The sequence below is a fragment of the Squalius cephalus genome, assembly GCF_949319135.1.
Source record: "Squalius cephalus genome assembly, chromosome: 25".
Lineage (NCBI taxonomy): Eukaryota > Metazoa > Chordata > Actinopteri > Cypriniformes > Leuciscidae > Squalius > Squalius cephalus.
Window position 1 is genome coordinate 1,980,966 of NC_137146.1, and position 19,306 is coordinate 2,000,271.

The 19,306-nt window shown below is 38.8% G+C and overlaps 1 protein-coding gene across 1 annotated transcript in view; it reads right to left on the reverse strand.

The window, feature by feature from the left end:
* The window catches only part of LOC307153703 (uncharacterized protein), a 39,720-nt gene that overhangs the window by 5,405 nt on the left and 15,009 nt on the right, over positions 1-19,306 (reverse strand). The window contains 28 exon segments of the mRNA XM_079863329.1: positions 95-278; positions 443-639; positions 741-859; positions 952-1,078; positions 1,167-1,556; positions 1,641-1,731; positions 2,155-2,300; positions 2,386-2,562; positions 2,644-2,886; positions 2,980-3,235; positions 3,322-3,458; positions 3,541-3,664; positions 6,413-6,618; positions 6,698-6,777; positions 6,863-7,172; positions 7,286-7,456; positions 7,556-7,705; positions 7,862-7,980; positions 8,073-8,211; positions 8,691-8,794; positions 8,878-8,976; positions 9,066-9,129; positions 9,231-9,323; positions 9,674-9,779; positions 9,884-9,911; positions 10,001-10,157; positions 10,237-10,380; positions 10,464-10,664. Of these exon segments, the coding sequence (XP_079719455.1) occupies positions 95-278; positions 443-639; positions 741-859; positions 952-1,078; positions 1,167-1,556; positions 1,641-1,731; positions 2,155-2,300; positions 2,386-2,562; positions 2,644-2,886; positions 2,980-3,235; positions 3,322-3,458; positions 3,541-3,664; positions 6,413-6,618; positions 6,698-6,777; positions 6,863-7,172; positions 7,286-7,456; positions 7,556-7,705; positions 7,862-7,980; positions 8,073-8,211; positions 8,691-8,794; positions 8,878-8,976; positions 9,066-9,129; positions 9,231-9,323; positions 9,674-9,779; positions 9,884-9,911; positions 10,001-10,157; positions 10,237-10,380; positions 10,464-10,664 (4,362 nt within the window).

Consider the following 19,306-nt stretch of genomic DNA (forward strand, 5'->3'; position numbering starts at 1 on the left):
GATCAATGAGAGCAGTGAAGTTTGCTGGTATTTTGTTTTGTAAATATATGGCTAATTTTTCCAGCTAATGACAAAATGTACTTTCTCTCCTTACTTTATCAAAGTTTCTTTGCTTCTTGTCCAGAGCAGCAGCAGCAGCATTGGATCTCTCCACATCCACCATGAGATCTTCAATCTCATTCTGCAGCCTGTGCTTGGTCTTCTCCAGAGAGGAGCATTTAGCATTAACAGCTTCCACAGCTTCTTCTGCATCTTGTAAACGCTGAGCCAGTTTCTTCCTGTAATAATTAAAATACAAAGGATAGTAAACATCAGAAGTAGCATTCATTAAACTGTATATAAACGTGTTTAAAAGGCCACAAAGTATAGCAGAAAATTCAGAAAAGTGTCTCATCACTAAAGACCAAACTCTTTTAACATTTAAATATTGTTTGTTTCTTACTTTGCTTCCTCCAGCTCCTCAGTCCTCTGGATGGCATCAGTTTCATACTTGGTTCTCCACTGAGCCACTTCAGAGTTTGCCTTGGACATACTACGCTGCAGCTCAGCCTTGGCTTCTTGCTCCTCCTCATATTGCTCCCTCAGCAGATCAGCATCATGACGAGCAGACTGAACTGCATGGGCCAGGGCATTCTTAGCCTGAAGACAAACAAATATTTGCGACCAGTTGTTTATTGTTACAATAGTGAATTTTTATGTCTTTAGCAACAATTTTAGACTTAGAAGGAGATTTTGAAAACCTTGATTTCTTCTTCAAGCTGTCTCTTGAGGTCTTCAATTTGCTGAGTGTAGGACTGCTTGCCTCTGGTTAACTGAGACACCAGGGAGTCTTTCTCCTCAAGCTGTCTGGCAAGTTCACCTAAAATGCAATATTTAAAAACAAAAATTTACTTTTTTCCAATTATCATTGTGGTACAGTTGGTAACATAAGACAATATTTTGTGTTCTTACCATTTTCAGTTTGCAGCTTGGCTTTTTGCATGGTGAAATCATTGATAGTGCGCTGACCTTCCTCAGCCTTGGTTCTGTACTCACTCATCTGGTCTTCCAGAGTCCTGCACATTTTCTCCAGGTTTGCCTTGGGGATAAATTATGTAGTAGTTGATTGCTTTCTTTGACTGACAACACATACATTATAGACTCTCACCATCATTTCTCTCGCTCACCTTTGCCTTTGCAAGCTGCTCCATGTTGGAGACCACATCATCCAGTTCCAGTCTGAGTTCACTCTTCTCTTTCTCCAGCTTCTGCTTCACTCTCTGGAGGTTGTCAATCTGCTCTCCCAGATCAGCCACACTGTCTGCATGTTTCTTCCTCAGTGTAGCCGCAGTGGCCTCATGTTGCAGAGTGGACTCTTCAAGGTCTCTGCGCAGTTTCTGGAACTCAGCTTCACGTTTCTTGTTCATCTCAATCTGGGAAGCAGTGGCTCCACCAGCCTCCTCCAACCTCTCACTGATGTCCTCCAGTTCTCTGGAGAGATCAGCTCTCTGTTTCTCAACTTTAGCACGAGCTGCTCTCTCAGCCTCCAGCTCTTCCTCAAGCTCTTCAATTCTGGCCTGGTAATGTGAAGGAACATCAAAGTTAAAGCTAGAATTCCTAATTGTCTACATTTTTAAGAATCATATTAAGACAAAGTTTACCTGCAACTCCTTCAGTTTCTTCTGGAGTTGGGACTCCAAAGCTTGTCCATCTTCAATCTTGCTATTGAGCTGGCTTATTTCAAAGTCCTTTCTGCCAAGTAAACAGGATGACACATGAATGATTACATGAAATTTCAAATTACAATATCAGGTAACACTTTACAATAAGATCCCATTAGTTAACGTTAGATAATGTATTGAACAACATTAACTAACAATAAACAATTTTTTAAAAACTTTGTTAACATTAATTCATAAAAATAAAACTTTTCACTGTTAGCTTGTGAGCTCAGGCCCATTTAATAATATTAACAGTATTAACAATATTACATTTTTATTATGTTAGTAAATGTTTAAATTTACATTAAGTAAGATTAATAAATGCAAGTATTTTTCAATATTATTTCATGTTAAATAATATAGTTAACTAAAGTCAAATGGAAATGTATTAACCAAATATTTTTTTTAATATTAAAATTGGATTTTATATTTTATAGTATATAATATATATTACTTCTTTAGCCGCTCCTCCATCTGCTGCTTATCATTTTCCAAATCCATCACATTCTCTTGAGTCAACTTCAAGTCCCCCTCAAGTTTTCTTTTAGCTCTCTCAAGATCCATGCGAATTTTCTTTTCTTGTTCCAGAGAACCTTCAAGCTAAATTTCATCCAAAAAAATTATTACGCAATTACTTTATAAAGCTTCTCATTTTAATTCTAGTGTTGTGTTTTCTGGCTCTTACATCATCCACTTGTTGCTCCAGCTTGGCTTTGGCTTTGGTGAGTGTGTTGACTTTGTCTTCCTCACTCTGGAGGTCATCCAGCGTTTGCTGATGGGCCTCCTGAAGAGCTTTCTTCTCCTTGGTCAGCTTAGCGATGATCTCATCCAAAGCTGCCATCTCTTCTGTCAGGTTTTTAACCTGTAGAAAGGTGTCATTGTATCAAGGGACTCTTAACACACCATTCTAACATCACTAACAGGTTCAGTGTTGAAAACAAACCTTGTTCTCAGTGGCATGTTTCTCTTTCTCTACTTTGGCCAGAGTGAGCTCAAGATCATCAATGTCTTTCTTGAGTTCAGAGCATTCATCCTCCAGCTTTCGTTTCTTTGCAGTCAGCTCAGCATTCATCTCATCTTCATCCTCCAGTCTCTCAGTCAGCTCTTTGAGTTTGGCCTCAAGCTGGATCTTGCTCTTGATCAGACCCTCACATCTCTCCTCAGCATCTGTTAGATTATCTTGCTCCTATCAACATGAGAAAAAAAAGGAAAAACTTGTTTTATTTTCTGACCTGTGAAAATGTGAAAAGTGCTAGGTTGTATTCCCATGTGAACTTACAGTCTGCACTGTAAGCTGCAGGTCGTTCTTCTCTTGGAGAATAGAAACCATCTTTTCCTCAAGCTCCTTTCTGCGGGCTTCAGATTTGGCATAAGCCTCCTTCAACTTCAGGAATTCCTCCTTCATGTTGGCCATTTCTTTCTCAGTCTCTGCACTTTTCAACAGAGGCTTGATCTTGAAGTAGAGCTTCATCCAGGGCCAATTCTTGACACCCATGAAAGCACGTACATTCCACTGGATCACCAACAGAGCATCTCTGTAGATATTAAAAAAGAATATTCTGTCTTGCATTATAAATGTAACTTGGAGAATATGTTAAAGATTGAAAAGCTAAAATCTAACCTTCTTTCCACAATTTTCTGGAACTCAACTCTTGATAGAAAACCACGAGCCCTGGACTGAATTCCAGTTATAATAAGTGCAAGACGGTCATCTCGCATCTCTTCAAGAGTACCCAGAAGACCAGCCTTAAAAAATACCTAAATAGTAAAGAATTTTGCGTCAAAAAGGATGACAATGTAAAAGTGGTATTGGCAGAAGTTAATGTTAATATAATAATACCTTTGTATGTCCTAACTTGTACTGGTTGTGATCGATGTCCAGAGAGCCCAGAAGTTTTTCTGCACCCTTCTTGTTATCAATGAACTGTCCCTCAGGGATAGCAGCAGGATTTAGGATGCGGTATCTACCAAAAAAACAACACACATTAAAGGGGGGGTGAAATGCTATTTCATGCATACTGAGTTTTTTACACTGGTAAAGAGTTGGATTCCCATGCTAAACATGGACAAAGTTTCAAAAACTAAGTTGTACGTTTGAAGGAGTATTTTTGTTCCAAAAATACTCCTTCCGGTTTGTCACAAGTTTCGGAAAGTTTTTTTCGAGTATGGCTCTGTCTTACGTAAGATAGGGCGGAATTTCCTTATATGGGTCCTAAGGGCACTTCTCCGGTAAGATCGCGGCCGCGCGCGCACTCGTAGACCAGAGCAAGAGAGTGAAAGCAGTTCGCCATCAAAGCGCCCTGCCCGGCTTTTGGGAAGTCAATGTCACCAAAGAAGTGTGTTTTTGGTTGCCAGGGCAAGACAACCCTGCACAGATTCCCAAAGAACCCAGCGTTAAGGAACCCGTGGATGGAGTTTGTTTTCCTGAGCATAAACGGAGTTGTGTAAAGACTGTTGTTCCCTGCATTTCGACGATGATTGTTTTATAAACAAAGCCCAGATCTACGGATTTGCAGATCGTCTAATGCTTAACCCCCTGAGGTCGGCTATCGCGCCGGCGCGATAGGCTCGTTTTTTTTCGTATGAGTGCAAAAAAAAAAAAAAAAAAAAAAATTAATTTTTATCTTATATGCTTGTGTTATACATCAATCGATCCTGTTTAGTGTGTATTTTTTTTGTGTATGCTCATAATAAAAACAAAGTGTTGTGCTTTTCGCCAAATAAAGAAAAATAAACATGATGCGAGTTCTGCCTACTCTCCGTCAGTGAAGTCAATTCTGAAACGCGTCCGAAATTGAACTGTAACTCAGCGAATACTCAGTCAAACAGGCATACAGTCACACAGGCATGAAGCTTGAATTATCTTCTTTCAAATGAAGTAATTTTTATAAAAAACAAATATTCACAGTTTATATAATATGTATGTAAAGAGAGAGATGTCAGTCGTTCTCATCTCAGCTAATTAAGTTTTAATGTGACTCCGCCTACGGAGACCGCGCGCTATTCAAACGCAAATGTGAGGCGATCCATACAAACCTGTGAAACGCCCACATCCGCTGGATAAGGCCGGTGAAACACTGGATGCGTGGCGTAAGCGTCTCAGCTGCGTGGCGTGGCGTGTCCGTTTTTATTTCGGCTCCCATGTTAACAGTTTAGAGTTTGCATACTGCCTGTGTGAGACGCGCGTCTCAGGCGCGGCACGAGCCGCGTGGAAAACGCGTGCATTCTAGAAATAGAACCGACGCCTATTTTTCACGCGACACGCAAGCGTCTTGGAAGCGTTTCCATGCAAAATTGAATAGGAAAATCTGTTTATTTGTCATTTTGACACGAATACATATTAATAAATGTCCTTTTGATGTTTAAAAGTGTCTAGGTTTTGACATAAATGCAAATATAAATGTAATTTTACAAAATATGATCGATTTTCAAATACTGCTGTATTGAATGAACAGCTTTTAGCAAACTCTATTGCTATACTGAGATGAGGAATATATACTGTATGTGTTTTGTCAAAAATAAAGTCATCAACTAACTAATGAATCCTTTACTTTGAAATACGTATGATAAAATGTATACTTTAGTTTTGAAAGACGTTGACTAGTTTTGAAAAGATTATAAAGTATGTATGTGCATGCATATATATATATGTGTGTGTGTATATATGAAGAGTTCAGATGCAAAAGCCTCTAAATGCCATCTGAAATTTTCTCCTAGAATGATCATTTTTATGACGCTTGTATATTTAAGTTAGCTATAGGTGACACGTCACCTGAATGAATGGCTCATTAAGTATGCAGGGACGTAGTCTCACCAGGTGTGAACTACTACATATGCATGATGCTGTTGGAGCGTTTACGCCCCATCCGCATATTGGCTTTCCAAACTAAAAGTGTTTCACAAAACTAAAATCAATGTATCGTTTTTTTGTGGATGATTAGGCAGGATGATTTTCATATCATTTTGAAGAAAAAACACTAGGCGATGAAATCCATTAGTCAAAAGTATTATTGCCACATATTTAGTATGTGTTTTGTGGCCTTATTTCAGAAACTTTAGTTTTTAGTTTTTTCAATAACCACGCATAAACATTATTCTCTCAAAAATGCAGACATGTACATTCTTGTTGCTCACATATGATGGTAGCCCTGTTTGTGCTAAATAGTGTGTAATTTTTTTTTGCCATTAATATGTTTATAAGCAACTGAAAAAAGCACAAATGTCAGGGCATGTCAGAACATCTCAAGGACCCCAAAAACACCCCAGACCCCAGAGGGTTAAGGATCGAGCAGTCACAATGATAAAAATTCGCGGTCGTGCGTTGGAACCGGACGGTGAGTAAAACTGTTTGTTGAACAAATGTCTCTGTGTGTTGTCACTAGCTTGGCGCGTTAGCACAGCTAAGCTTCGCCCACACAGCCCGCCCCCAGCCGCTCGGTTTTTTCCGGAAAGACTCGGTACAGCCTATCTTTATGTTAAAAATTTAATAAAACAAAATACTTTTTGGAGATATGAAGGATGCAATATTACTCTATAGGTACTCAAGATTAACAGGAGATTGAGTGAAAATGAGCATTTCACCCCCCCTTTAACAATTATATTATATGTATTTATTTTGTTTCTTGCAAATGATTAAATTTGCAACTTGCAGTAACTTGGAGTCGTACATAATTATTTTGTAAGACATAAAAGTCATTTGGTTTCATACTAACCGTTGTTTGAAATCTCCATACAGGATCCTGTTGGGGAATCCCTTTCTGCAGATCCTGATGCCCTCCAGCACACCGTTACAGCGCAGCTGGTGCATGACCAGAGGATTCTCCATCGCCCCAGGAGTCTTGCTCTCATTGGGGATGATGCAGCGCACAAAGTGAGGGTGAGTTGACCTCAAGTTGGTCATCAGCTTGTTCAAGTTCTCCTGTTGACAAACCATAGAGGATTTAGATTTAGATGTGATAAAACCTTGTGAGACAAAACAGTGTTACAATATTTCGTACCCTATGAAGGGCTGACACTGTCTGGAAGGAAGAACCCTTCTTTTTGCTACCTTTGGCAGCCTTTCCTCCAGAATCCGCACCTGTGAAATAAATGATTTTTGTCATTATTAAACAGTAAAAGAAGTGTTTATTATATTTTCATGTCACATTTCAGTGCGTACTAACCTGATTCAGCACCAGCGTAATTAGCAAACAGAATAGACAACAGCTTAAGTGTTGACTTTTGGAACAACCCTACAACCGTCTCATTGAGAGGGTCCTTGTTCTTTACCAGCCAGTTTGAAATGTTGTAGTCCACAGTGCCAGCATAGTGAACAAGGGCAAAATGGGCCTCTGGTCTACCCTTCACAATCCTAGGCTTCTGGAAGTTTGGATTTTTCCCCAAATGGTTGTCATAAAGCTTAGCTTTAAATGTTGCATCACTGGCTTTGGGGAACATGCACTCCTCTTCAAGGATGGACATGATACCCATGGGCTACAATGAATTGTAGATCGTGGAAGTCAATATATTAGTTTGCCACAAGAGTTAATACTGAAAATAATTATTTTTCCCCTCACAGTATAATCAGCAACATTATATTCACCCACCTTCTCAATAAGCTCAATACAAGCCTGCAAGTCCATGCCAAAGTCAATAAACTCCCACTCAATGCCCTCCTTCTTGTATTCCTCTTGCTCCAGCACAAACATGTGGTGGTTGAAGAACTGCTGCAACTTCTCATTAGTGAAGTTGATGCACAGCTGCTCAAAGGTGTTGAACTACAGGTGGAATATATTATATAATCACAGTGGTCAAACAGGTTGCACTGCTTCTTGGATTTGTTCTTAAATAACAATAATAAGTTGATTTCAGCTTACATCAAAGATCTCAAATCCAGCAATGTCCAGCACACCAATGAAGTACTGGCGAGGCTGTTTGGTGGCCAGGGATTGGTTGATTCTCACAACCATCCAGAGGAACATCTTCTCGTACACTGACTTTGCCAGAGCACCAATAGAGTAGTACACCTAATAAAGAAAAGATTGAATTTTGCAGAATTTGACACATTGCAAACTAGAGAGCGATTTTTCAGAGATATTAAAGTTTTTGTTGGTATGTCTTGGAAAGCAAACTATGATGCTGAAAACTTTAATGACCATTAGATTATTATTTTAATTCTTTACCTGCTGGACATTCTGTCCCTTGGTGACCCACTCATTTCCTACTTTGACTCTTGGGTGACACAAACCCTTGATCAAGTCAGCTGAATTTAGGCCCATCAGATATGAGACTTTGTCAGCATCTACATGTTAAAAAAGAAAACAGAGCTAAGAATATACAACATGTCTTAGACTTTTTTTCCCTTATGAAACTGTGATTCCAAGTTATACTGACCCTCAGTCCCATCAGCCTCAGCCTGTTCCTCTCTTTGCTTCTGTTTGAACTTCATGTTGCCGTAGTGCATGACGGCGCCAATCAGCTTGTAGATGCTGTTCTTCTCCTCATGGGTGAAGCCCAACACATCGAACGCTTCCTACAGCAAATGTATGGAGCATGTTAAATTTCATGGCAATTGTTTCATATTCTTCTTTTTGGCAAGTACATTAAATGTCTTTCTTTATACTTTTTAAAGAATAGACTGGCCAAGAGAATAAATTATTCTCTTTCAAGTCGTTCTAAACCTGTATGACTTCTTCTGTGGAACACAAAAGTAGAGCATGTTTACGCTGTTCTTTTCCTCACACAATCACATGGCTTCAGAAAAACAAGCTTAATGGACCTTAATGGATACTTTTTTATACTTATTGACAGCCCCTGATCATTATATGCTATTATTGTACGGAAACCAGCCAAGACATTATCAATTCATGTTCCACAGCAGAAACGCAGTCAGACGAGTTGTCAAATGTGCTAAATTCACTAAATTGCAAATGCTGGGTGGACTATTACTTATAATATTTTATAATGTGGTATCTTGTATTGTAAGCGGCCTATGTTTTAACAAACACTCACATCAGTGGCCATCAGCTCGTCACCGTCATCAATAGAAGCCACTTGTGTTTCTCCTTGGGAGATGAAAGCGTAGTCATAGGGGTTGTTGGTGATGAGCAGCATCTCTAAGTAGAAATGTCAACATAGATCAGAAAAGATTCTTCTAAATAGAGATGGCAATGTTAATAGATATGATAGGTAAGTTTACCAAGCAGTTCTGGTCTTCTTTGGGACAGAATCTGATAGAAGATGTGGTAGTCTCTCTCAGCCTTGAGCTGAAAAGTGACACGAGACTTCTCCAGCAGATCTAAATTAAGTGATGAATAGATAAATATCAAAACAGTTACACATTTCATCAGTGTGTGATTTGTCGGAATGATGTTGAGCAGTACTTACAAGTCTCAATGTCAGCAGAAGATAACTTTCCACTGACGCCAAAATGGATACGGATAAATTTACCCTGTAAATAAAGCAATAAATTATATAATACATAACATGCTCATATAACATATCATGAAAACCAATATAGAATAATAACACCAATGTAAAAACCCCGCTTACAAATCTGGAGGAGTTGTCATTTCTGATGGTCTTGGCGTTACCGAAAGCCTCCAGAGCAGGATTACACTGGATGATTTGATCCTCCAGAGTACCCTGAGAATCACATTTTAATAACTAAGTGTGTAAAAAATTTGATGTATCTACTTTTCAGTTAAATGCCATGCATATTTTCTGACATTATGTCATCTTGTAATGATAATAATAATCCATAGAGAACCTAAGTCACAGTAGTAAAAAATAATGAAGAAAACAAATATGTTTTTGTTTGTTTACATGTAAATGCAATATGCAATATGGTACAAGTAAGGGAGTATCAAATTATGACAATTTTTTACTCCAATATTTAATATATGAAGACATCATTAATTAATTATTTTTTGTATGCTATGCTATATGGAAGGTATATTCATCCATAATGAGCCATTTTTGTGGAAATTAAGCACCTTTTTCTCCATTGATGGATCCTTCTTGCCAGGCGCTGCGGCAATGCTCGCAAAGTACTGGATTACTCTTTTAGTGTTCACAGTCTTTCCAGCACCGGATTCTCCACTTAGAATAAAAATGGATAATTAAAAGACTGATAAAATGCAGCATGGAAAAAAAAATAGTGGTGAAAGTAGGAATATTATGCTGTGTCATCATGTATTACGTACGTGATCAGGACAGATTGGTTTTCTCTGTCTGTGAGGGAACAAAATCTAAGAAACTTAGCATTTGAAATTGCATTAGAAATTAGATCTCTAAAAAATTACTACAAGTCAGATCATCACCTGACAGCATGTACTGGTAGGCATTGTCTGAGATGGAGAAGATGTGTGGAGGGGCCTCAGTTCGTTTCTTTCCTCTATAGGCAACAACGACTTCCTGGTTGTACACTGGCAGCCACTTGTAGGGATTCACAGTGACACAGAAGAGCCCAGAGTAGGTCTGTAAGAGATTCACAGAAGGTTTAGATCTACTCATCCACGATAAAGAGAACGTGTGAGTGTTTTAAGACTCGACTCACATAGATCATCCAGGCTGCGTAACGCTCTTTGAGGTTAAACAGCACAGCGGGCTCGTGCAGGAAGGTGAACATCGCCATGTCCTCAATTTTATCAAACTTTGGCGGGTTCTGGGGGTGAACATCAATCTCCTTCACAGTTACTGTCTGTGGATAACACACAAAAATGTTTTGACAGTCACACTGTATTTCTGTCAACAATCTACAACAATGCAGAGATTAGATCTTACCTTCCCGAATTCAGTGTCAGCAGTGACTTTGTCACCATCTCTACTGGTGATGGTGGCTTTGACGTACTCAACCTCAGGGTCGGGCACAAAGCATTCTTTCTTCATGTCGAAGGGGCGAGTTTGGGCCTCCAGACGCTCCTTGTCTGACTTTCGTAAGAACGAGGCAGCTGGCCCGAACTCTGCCATCACAGCATCCCCCATCTTTCAATCAGACTGAGAAAATTCTCTTCAATTAAAACTTGTTTTTAATTAAAAACTATATTGTAAAAATAATAATAAATTAAATATAATTATTTATAAAAAAATAAAATATTTCTAATTATTTCAGGGTGTCCGCAGGGTCTTAAAAGTATTAAAAGTTGATAAATCAGTTTAGAGAAAATGTAGGCCCTTAAAAAGTATTAAAAAGTCTTAAATGCCATTTTACAAGGTATTAAATTGTGTATCATCTTTTCATTATGTATATTTGTCCAAAGAGGTTGTATGCTAAAGTTTGTCTGAATTTAATCATTGCGTCTGCGAATAGTGGGATTCTGTGTAGTTTATTTATGGAATCCCGCTAGATGTGACCGCGCTCACTGCCTGACTGCACTGCTGCGTGATCGCGCATATGTCTCTCTATGCCCAGTTGTTAAAGGGATGGTTCGGAGTAAAATCAACCTAGGGTCCGACTCCTTTTCACCATGACCTCGAGCCAAACACCCCCCCAGAAGCTTTTTTTCCCTTGGTTGAACATTATTAAAGTTAGAGCTTATTTAGAGAAATCAGCCGGATGGCTTAGTGCAGGCGCTAATGGATCCAAGGATGCATCTCGTAAATTACCCCACTAATACGTTCTTTTCCCAAGCCACTGAAGTGACGTCGACGTCCGGGTTAGCGATAGCATGAGCCGTCAGGCAAGTGTTAGCGGTAGCATGAGCCGTCAGGCAAGTGTTATTTAAATAAACTCCTGATGTACTTACAAACTTTCCAATGCCTCGTTTTATGAGTACAGAACCTATTTGTACTACTGTAGAAGTTTGGTACCATTCTGGGCATTATTAATAGGGGTAATTTACAAGGGGGTAATCCATCAGTCAGAAACTGAAACTTCCCCGGGGGCCGCCATTGATTAGCAGACCATAACCTGCTGTTAGCATTCCATTGACTCCCATTCATTTTGGCGTCACTTTGACAGCTAATAACTTTACATCTGAGGTGTTTAAAGACTCCATTTGTCCATTATTTATTTCTAAAGAAACACAAAAATGTATAAAAGGCTCCATTACCTTGTATCTTACGTTATGGCCCCGTAGAAGCAGTTTTTGTAAAAATAGGCTAACGATTGCGTCATAACCACGCAACTCTCTGTCGCACAGTAGAGAAATTACCGTATAGACAGGAGGTGAAGCTCGCTGGCAATCGGGGGGACGTGGAGGCAAAATAACAATGGTTTGCAGGGATGGAAATTAACTTTTTTGTTTAACTGGTGGATTTCTAAATCTACCAGCCACTCAACGTTTTTACCAGCCACTTTCTTGTTTTTAACCGACAATGTGTAACTGCATGTGAAAATTAATACTACAAGATCTACAATACTTAAGTCGTTTATTTCATAGGGTTTCAAGTCTCAAGGAAATAATGACATTTTCTCTTTCTCTCTTATACACACACAAACCATGAACTGATACACATTTCTTTAAATGAGTAGGGCAGATTAAACAAAAAACAAACATTCCTCCACCCATCCTCCCCACTCCCAGTCCAATTTACTCCTGCTCATCAGAATCAGATTCTGAAGTTTCAGAGGTGCTTTCCTGAGCATTGTTCTTCCCCTCCATGAACTCTGGCCTTCTAGGATTTTTAGGTTTTCTGTCCCAACAATGAAACTATTAGTTCTCTTATTGGCATCTTCTGAAGCGTGTTGACGACATACCAAACAGAACATTGTCAGACTTGTTTCGTCGTAAACTAACCAATTGCGGGACTCCCCATTGTCTGCTTTTCTCCATTGTTCTTTAAAAAAACGTTTTTTGACCTTCGCCTCTTTGTCCACTGTCTCCTGAGATGTTTTCTCTGCAGACCTCTTAACACCTACGATGTAACGGCAAAAAGTCCGGGTCCTCTAAAGTCCTCTAAAAGTGTCCGGGTGAAACAGCATGCTACTTTTATTTACCTGCCTCGGTGGCTGGTAGGTGAAGCGAGTTTACCAGCCACAACACAAAATCACCCGCATTTGGCTGGTGGCTGGTGCTAATTTTCCATCCCTGGACCCTAGGTTGATTTTACTCCGAACCATCCCTTTAAACAACATTGTTGTTAAACCACTTATCATACAGAACGTACGTATACACTCAAGTCAGCATATGGTTATCGTGCTTATATTGTTTCATGTTCATGTTAAGAAAAAAATAATACCCACATGCTCGAGGAGTGAGAAAACATGCTGTGCTGACAGACGTTGCAGAGACACAAAGATAACAGCACTTTACGTTTTCTGTTCTTAAACCTGTCTCCCTTAACGAAACTTAAAGGAAGCGTATGTCTAAAAATCCTTTTGTTATCTGATAAGTTATCATCTCGGCTCACAGCATTTACGGCCAGCAAAGCAAAGTAGTAAAATTCAATTATTGAATTTTTTGAATAATAATTACAGATTGAATATTCGTGCACACCCCTAGTACTGACACTGTGTTTGAAGGACTTGCTCTGGTGCATCAAATGAAGCACTCCGTAATCACAGGTAAACTGTCTGACCAGTCAGGTGTCTGTCATGAGAAGTGTACCACAAAAGAGCTATGCTTTGCAGACAGTTATAAGAGTTGATTTTACAAATACATCTTTTGAATATACTGTGTGAAGTTGAGGTTTATTTTCCCACTTCCATAAGTTTTTTTCAATTGTTTTGTTTATTGATCTAATCTGGTTTCTGGTTTCACTTTCTAATAAACCTTGCATTGGGTTAGTCACTCAGTGAATTCTCTTGTGCTTCATTCCCACCTTTCTGAATTATATTGCATTGATAAGGAGTTATCTCAAACTAAGACTGTTTAGTTGTGCTATCTTACAATCAATATGTAGTAAATGTAAAGTTTCGCTGATGTAACGGTTAAAACTTGAAGTGGCGATAAGGTCTTAAAATGTATGAAAGGGGTCTTAAAAAAGGTCTTAAAGGTCATAAATTTAACTTCATGATTCGTGTATATACCCTGTATTTATTGGTCTTTAAACTGACAAAAATATTGCATACACATACACACACATATATACACATGTTAACCTTTATAAAAGCATGCCTTACCAGATGAAATCCAAACCCAAGAAAGTCCAAGTCCTTTCAATAAAAAAGAAATATCATTAATGAGAAGTCATCTTATTCTATTGTTCAGTCCACATGAACAATTTAATCTAAATTATGTGCGCTCTTACCTTTAGATTTCACAATGATGTGAGCTTGCAACGTTGTGCTGTAAAGTATCTCTTTATATAAAGGCACAATGAGTGTGACGTTGACCATCTGTATTTGGTTCGGGTCACTTGTGTGTGTGTGTAGCTCTTTTTGGAGTCACAGTAGTTTGGCATGTGGTGTATGGCTGTAGTGCGAAAGTATCAGAAAGGATTTGAATCACAATGATGCTATTTTTGTCCCATATGTATATCTTCTTTTTTAAAGATATCAGATATTCATATAATTTTATACTGAAATTTACACCTTCACTTTCATATTTTGTGGTTAGTTTCATAGGGCAATTTTTTTTTTATGTACGTAAAGCATTATAGAGGTAGAGACTCTTGTATATAATGTATCTTAACCATAGTTAAACATTTACACAAACTTTTTTTTAATAAAATTGTAGAAAGCTTATCAATAATGTGCTAGGATGCTTTTCTAGAACTGTGTGTCATTTTCTGTCCTCAAAGATAGACAGGCATGCACTGGGAATTTCACAGGTTTATCTTTGTGCTCAAGGATAAAGACAAGGTAACAATGCCTCACGAGTAAGACGGCTGTCACGGAACAGTAAAAATGTCAGTAGACAGCTGTAACGGGAACAATGAATATCTGCACTTGCGACCTTTTGTTCTCGCCTAATGCAGAGACAGCTGCAACTCTTGCTTGTTCTTGTTTGTTCCTATGACCTTTCTTGATTTCCCACAGCTATATCCATCATATGTGTTTAACGGGTTTATCAAGTTCATTTACATTCATTCATCCATGTTCACCCCATTCTTTCTTCAAAAAGATTTTTCAGCTTTACAAAGATTCCCAAAACAAATGCGTGAAAAGTATTCTGTAGGATACAAAATGTATTTTGTATGTTTACTAGGGGTGTAACGATACATTGTTATATTGAGATATCACAATATAAAAATGTGACTATGTGTATCATTGATGTAAACGATATGATTTGCAATATAGTTAGTTTTATCCAGTGCTCAGCTTACTATATTTATAAGATTTAATTCACCCAAAAATGTAAATTCTGCCATTATGTGCTCACCCTCATGTTGTTTCAAACCTATAAGATTTTCTTTCAACTTCCAAACACAAATGAAGATTATTTTTCTGATTATTTTTCTGAAGATTATTTCTGTCCCTCCATTTAAAGTCGATTCCTCTAAAACTTAAAAGACCCCAAAAATGCATTGATCATCTGAAGTGCTTACGCGCTGCTGGCACTCCTCAAAGCACTCCTTTAAATCACCATATCACATTAAGTTTGAGTAGTATGATTATTCAAAGCGTTTTAGATGGTTTATTCTTAAATGTATAGTGCATTAATAGCGAGAGAGGCGGGACATACAGTGGGGAGAACAAGTATTTGATACACAGCCGATTTTGCAGGTTTTCCCACTTACAAAGCATGTAGAAGTCTGTAATTTTTATCATAGGTACTCTTCAACTGTGAGTGACGGAATCTAAAACAAAAATCCAAAAAATCACATTGTATGATTTTTAAGTAATTAATTTGCATTTTATTGCATGACATAAGTATTTGATACATCAGAAAAGCAGAACTTAATATTTGGTAAAGAAACCTTTGTTTGCAATTACAGAGATCATATGTTTTCTGTAGTTCTTGACCAGGTTTGCACACACTGCAGCAGGGATTTTGGCCCACTCCCCCATACAGACCTTCTCCAGATCCTTCAGGTTTCGGGGCTGTCGCTGGGCAATACAGACTTTCAGCTCCCTCCAAAGATTTTCTATTGGGTTCAGGTCTGGAGACTGGCTAGGCCACTCCAGGACCTTGAGATGCTTCTTACGGAGCCACTCCTTAGTTGCCCTGGCTGTGTGTTTTGGGTCGTTGTCATGCTGGAAGACTCAGCCACGACCCATCTTCAATGCTCTTACTGAGGGAAGGAGGTTGTTGTCCAAGATCTCGCCTCCCCTCAATACGGTGGAGTCGTCCTGTCCCCTTTGCAGAAAAGCATCCCCAAAGAATGATGTTTCCACCTCCATGCTTCACGGTTGGGATGGTGTTCTTGGGGTTGTACTCATCCTTCTTCTTCCTCCAAACACGGCGAGTGGAGTTTAGACCAAAAAGCTCTATTTTTGTCTCATCAGACCACATGACCTTCTCCCATTCCTCCTCTGGATCATCCAGATGGTCATTGGCAAACTTCAGACAGGCCTGGACATGCGCTGGATTGAGCAGGGGGACCTTGCATGCGCTACAGGATTTTAATCCATGACGGCATAGTGTGTTACTAATGGTTTTCTTTGAGACTGTGGTCCCAGCTCTCTTCAGGTCATTGGCCAGGTCCTGCCGTGTAGTTCTGGGCTGATCCCTCACCTTCCTCATGATCATTGATGCCCCACGAGGTGAGATCTTGCATGGTGCCCCAGACCGAGGGAGATTGACCATCATCTTGAACTTCTTCCATTTTGTTTGCCAGCAGCCATATCACCCTGTAGCCAAGACTGGTTGCTCACTGAAGCTAAGCAGGGTTGAGCCTGGTTAGTACCTGGATGGGAGACCTCCTGAGAAAACCATGTTGCTGTTGGAAGAGGTGTTATTGAGGCCAGCAGGGAGCGCTCACCCTGTGGTCTGTGTGAGTCCTAACACTCCAGTGTAGTGATGGGGACACCATACTGTCAAAGAGCACCGTCCTTCGGATGAGACGTTAAACCGAGGTCCTGACTCTCTGTGGTCATTAAAAATCCCAGGATGTCCTTCGAAAAAGAGTAGGGGTGTAACCCCGGCATACTGGCCAAATTTGCCCCTTGGCCTATGTCCATCATGGCCTCCTAATCATCCCCATATACTGATTGGCTTCATCACTCTCCTCTCCACCAGTAAGCTGGTGTGTGGTGGGCATTCTGGCGCAATATGGCTGCCGTCGCATAATCCAGGTGGATGCTGCACATTGGTGGTGGTTGAGGAAATTCCCCCCTTCCATGTAAAGCGCTTTGAGTACCCAGAAAAGCGCTATATAAATATAACAAATTATTAATTATTATTATTATTATTTTCTAATAATTGCGCCAACAGTTGTTGCCTTCTCACTAAGCTGTTTGCCTATTGTCCTGTAGCCCATCCCAGCCTTGTGCAGGTCTACAATTTTATCCCTGATGTCCTTACACAACTCTCTGGTCTTGGCCATTGTGGAGAGGTTGGAGTCTGTTTGATTGAGTGTGTGGACAGGTGTCTTTTATACAGGTAACGAGTTCAAACAGGTGCTTCTTGAAGAAAAACTAACAGGTCTGTGAGAGCCGGAATTCTTACTGGTTGGTGGGTGATCAAATACTTATGTCATGCAATAAAATGCTAATTAGTTATTTAAAAATCATACAATGTGATTTTCTGGATTTTTGTTTTAGATTCCATCTCTCACAGTTGAAGTGTACCTATGATACAAATTACAGACTTCTACATGCTTTGTAAGTAGGAAAACCTGCAAAATCGGCAGTGTATCAAATACTTGTTCTCCCCACTGTAGCTAGCACCTGGAGTGTCTGCGTGCGCGGTTTGTCTGTGTAAGAGATCCAACAAATGCCTGCATTGAAAGCTTGAGTACTGCGTGAGGGAATTTAAATTTAAAAAGAGTTTACGGAGTTTCAGTGACATTATAACATTAACTACTATATTCAATGTTGAATAACATGTATAATAATGTAATGGGGGAATATTTGTGGGTCCTGATAATAATATAATATAATCGATAATATAAAAATAATAAATATAGAAATATAATATAAAAATTGCGATAAGTATCGTATCTTGAGTTCACTATCACAATTTGTCATAGTTACACCCCTAATGTTTACAGAAGTTAATATATTCTAAATACATGACATCAGTGTTACCGTTTCTGTAACATGAAGGTGCTTATAATTATTTCTTCTTAACAGAAATGTCTTATCCCCTAACCATCTTATCCCCAGATCTGTTTCTAAACAGCTCTACAGCGTTGATTTGTTGTTGAGCCGTGTGAGCCATCACTCAAAACCTTTTGTGAGGTTTCTGGCCTGCCATGACCTCTCGTCCCTCAGTTATTCTGCACCCTCTCAACAAGCACCTTACTTAGTCTTAGCACTTGGGCAATCTATTCTAGGCCCCTCATCCTTTACAGAGCCTCATTCTCAGCTGTCTTTTTACTCTGGTTTATCAGCACTCAGGAGCAAGAATGGAAGAAATGAGAGCAACCTTATGTCTAATAACATTTGTAATCGGAGCTTCCTTTTGTCACTGGGTGCACTAGAATGGTCTTGCATCTGTTGGGTTAAATAGGAATCCATTGTGTCTCTACTTCCTGTCTTCTTCTTCAGACCATGCAGCTAGTTTTGCTCCAAAAAATTTGACTTAAAAGCTGGAGTAGGTGTAATTATTAAGCATTAAACAATGGTACATTGATTAAATGCAACAGTGAAACTGAAATAAAAAATTAAAAAACATTTTTTTTTCTTTGTTAAAATTAAAGTGTAAAATGTAAAAATTAAAGCTAATTAAATGTTTTAATCAAATTCAATGATACTAAAATAACACTGGATCAGAAGTCTGAAACCATATTCAATAATATGTGATTGAAATTATAATTTAAGTTTCTTGAAGTCTACCAGGGGTGGGTTCCAGATTTGTATAGTTGCTTTTTGCTTTGTATTTGTATTTCTTGTCCTTAAAAAAAAAAAAAAGAAGAAGAAGAAAACTCAATAAACAGTTAAAAAAAAAAAAAAAAGAAAATATAATTTAAGTGTGGACAAAACTGAAAGTTTTAGAATGTGGAAAATTTTAATGTAAATGAGTTCAAATGAGTATATGTGTCAGACTATTTCTAGATCACTAAATTAAATCTGACATTGATCATGTGACTCCTTTGCATAGATGGTCAAAGTTTCAGTGTAAGCACATGATGCTCTTTGGAATGATCAAGTTTTGTTTGTCACTTCAAGTACTGCTGCAAAACAAATTCTAAAAAAATATATGTCGATTAAAACCACTTTTATTTAAAAATATGTATTTTGAAAAATATAAAATATGCATTTAACTACTGGTCTCAGAGTTTTTGAAACAATTGAATATTGCTTAACATTTTGGTATGGTTGATCACCAAGTGACACCCTCTGGTGGTGGTAGCTGTACACTGCAATTGTCAAGATCATCCGCACATAATCATGACAGCTAAGAGCAGGGATAGGCAACGTTGGTCCTGGAGTGTCACTGCCCCACAGATTTTTGCTCAACCCATAATCAAACACTCCTGAACAAGCTAATCAATGTGTTCAGGATTACTACGGCTACAGGCCGGCAAGTTTTTTGTGTTTTTCTTCTTTTTCTGGATTGGAACTAAACTCTGCAGGACAGTGGCACTCCAGGACCGACGTTGCCTATCCCTGTCTTAGAGCATCCAATGAGCCAGGC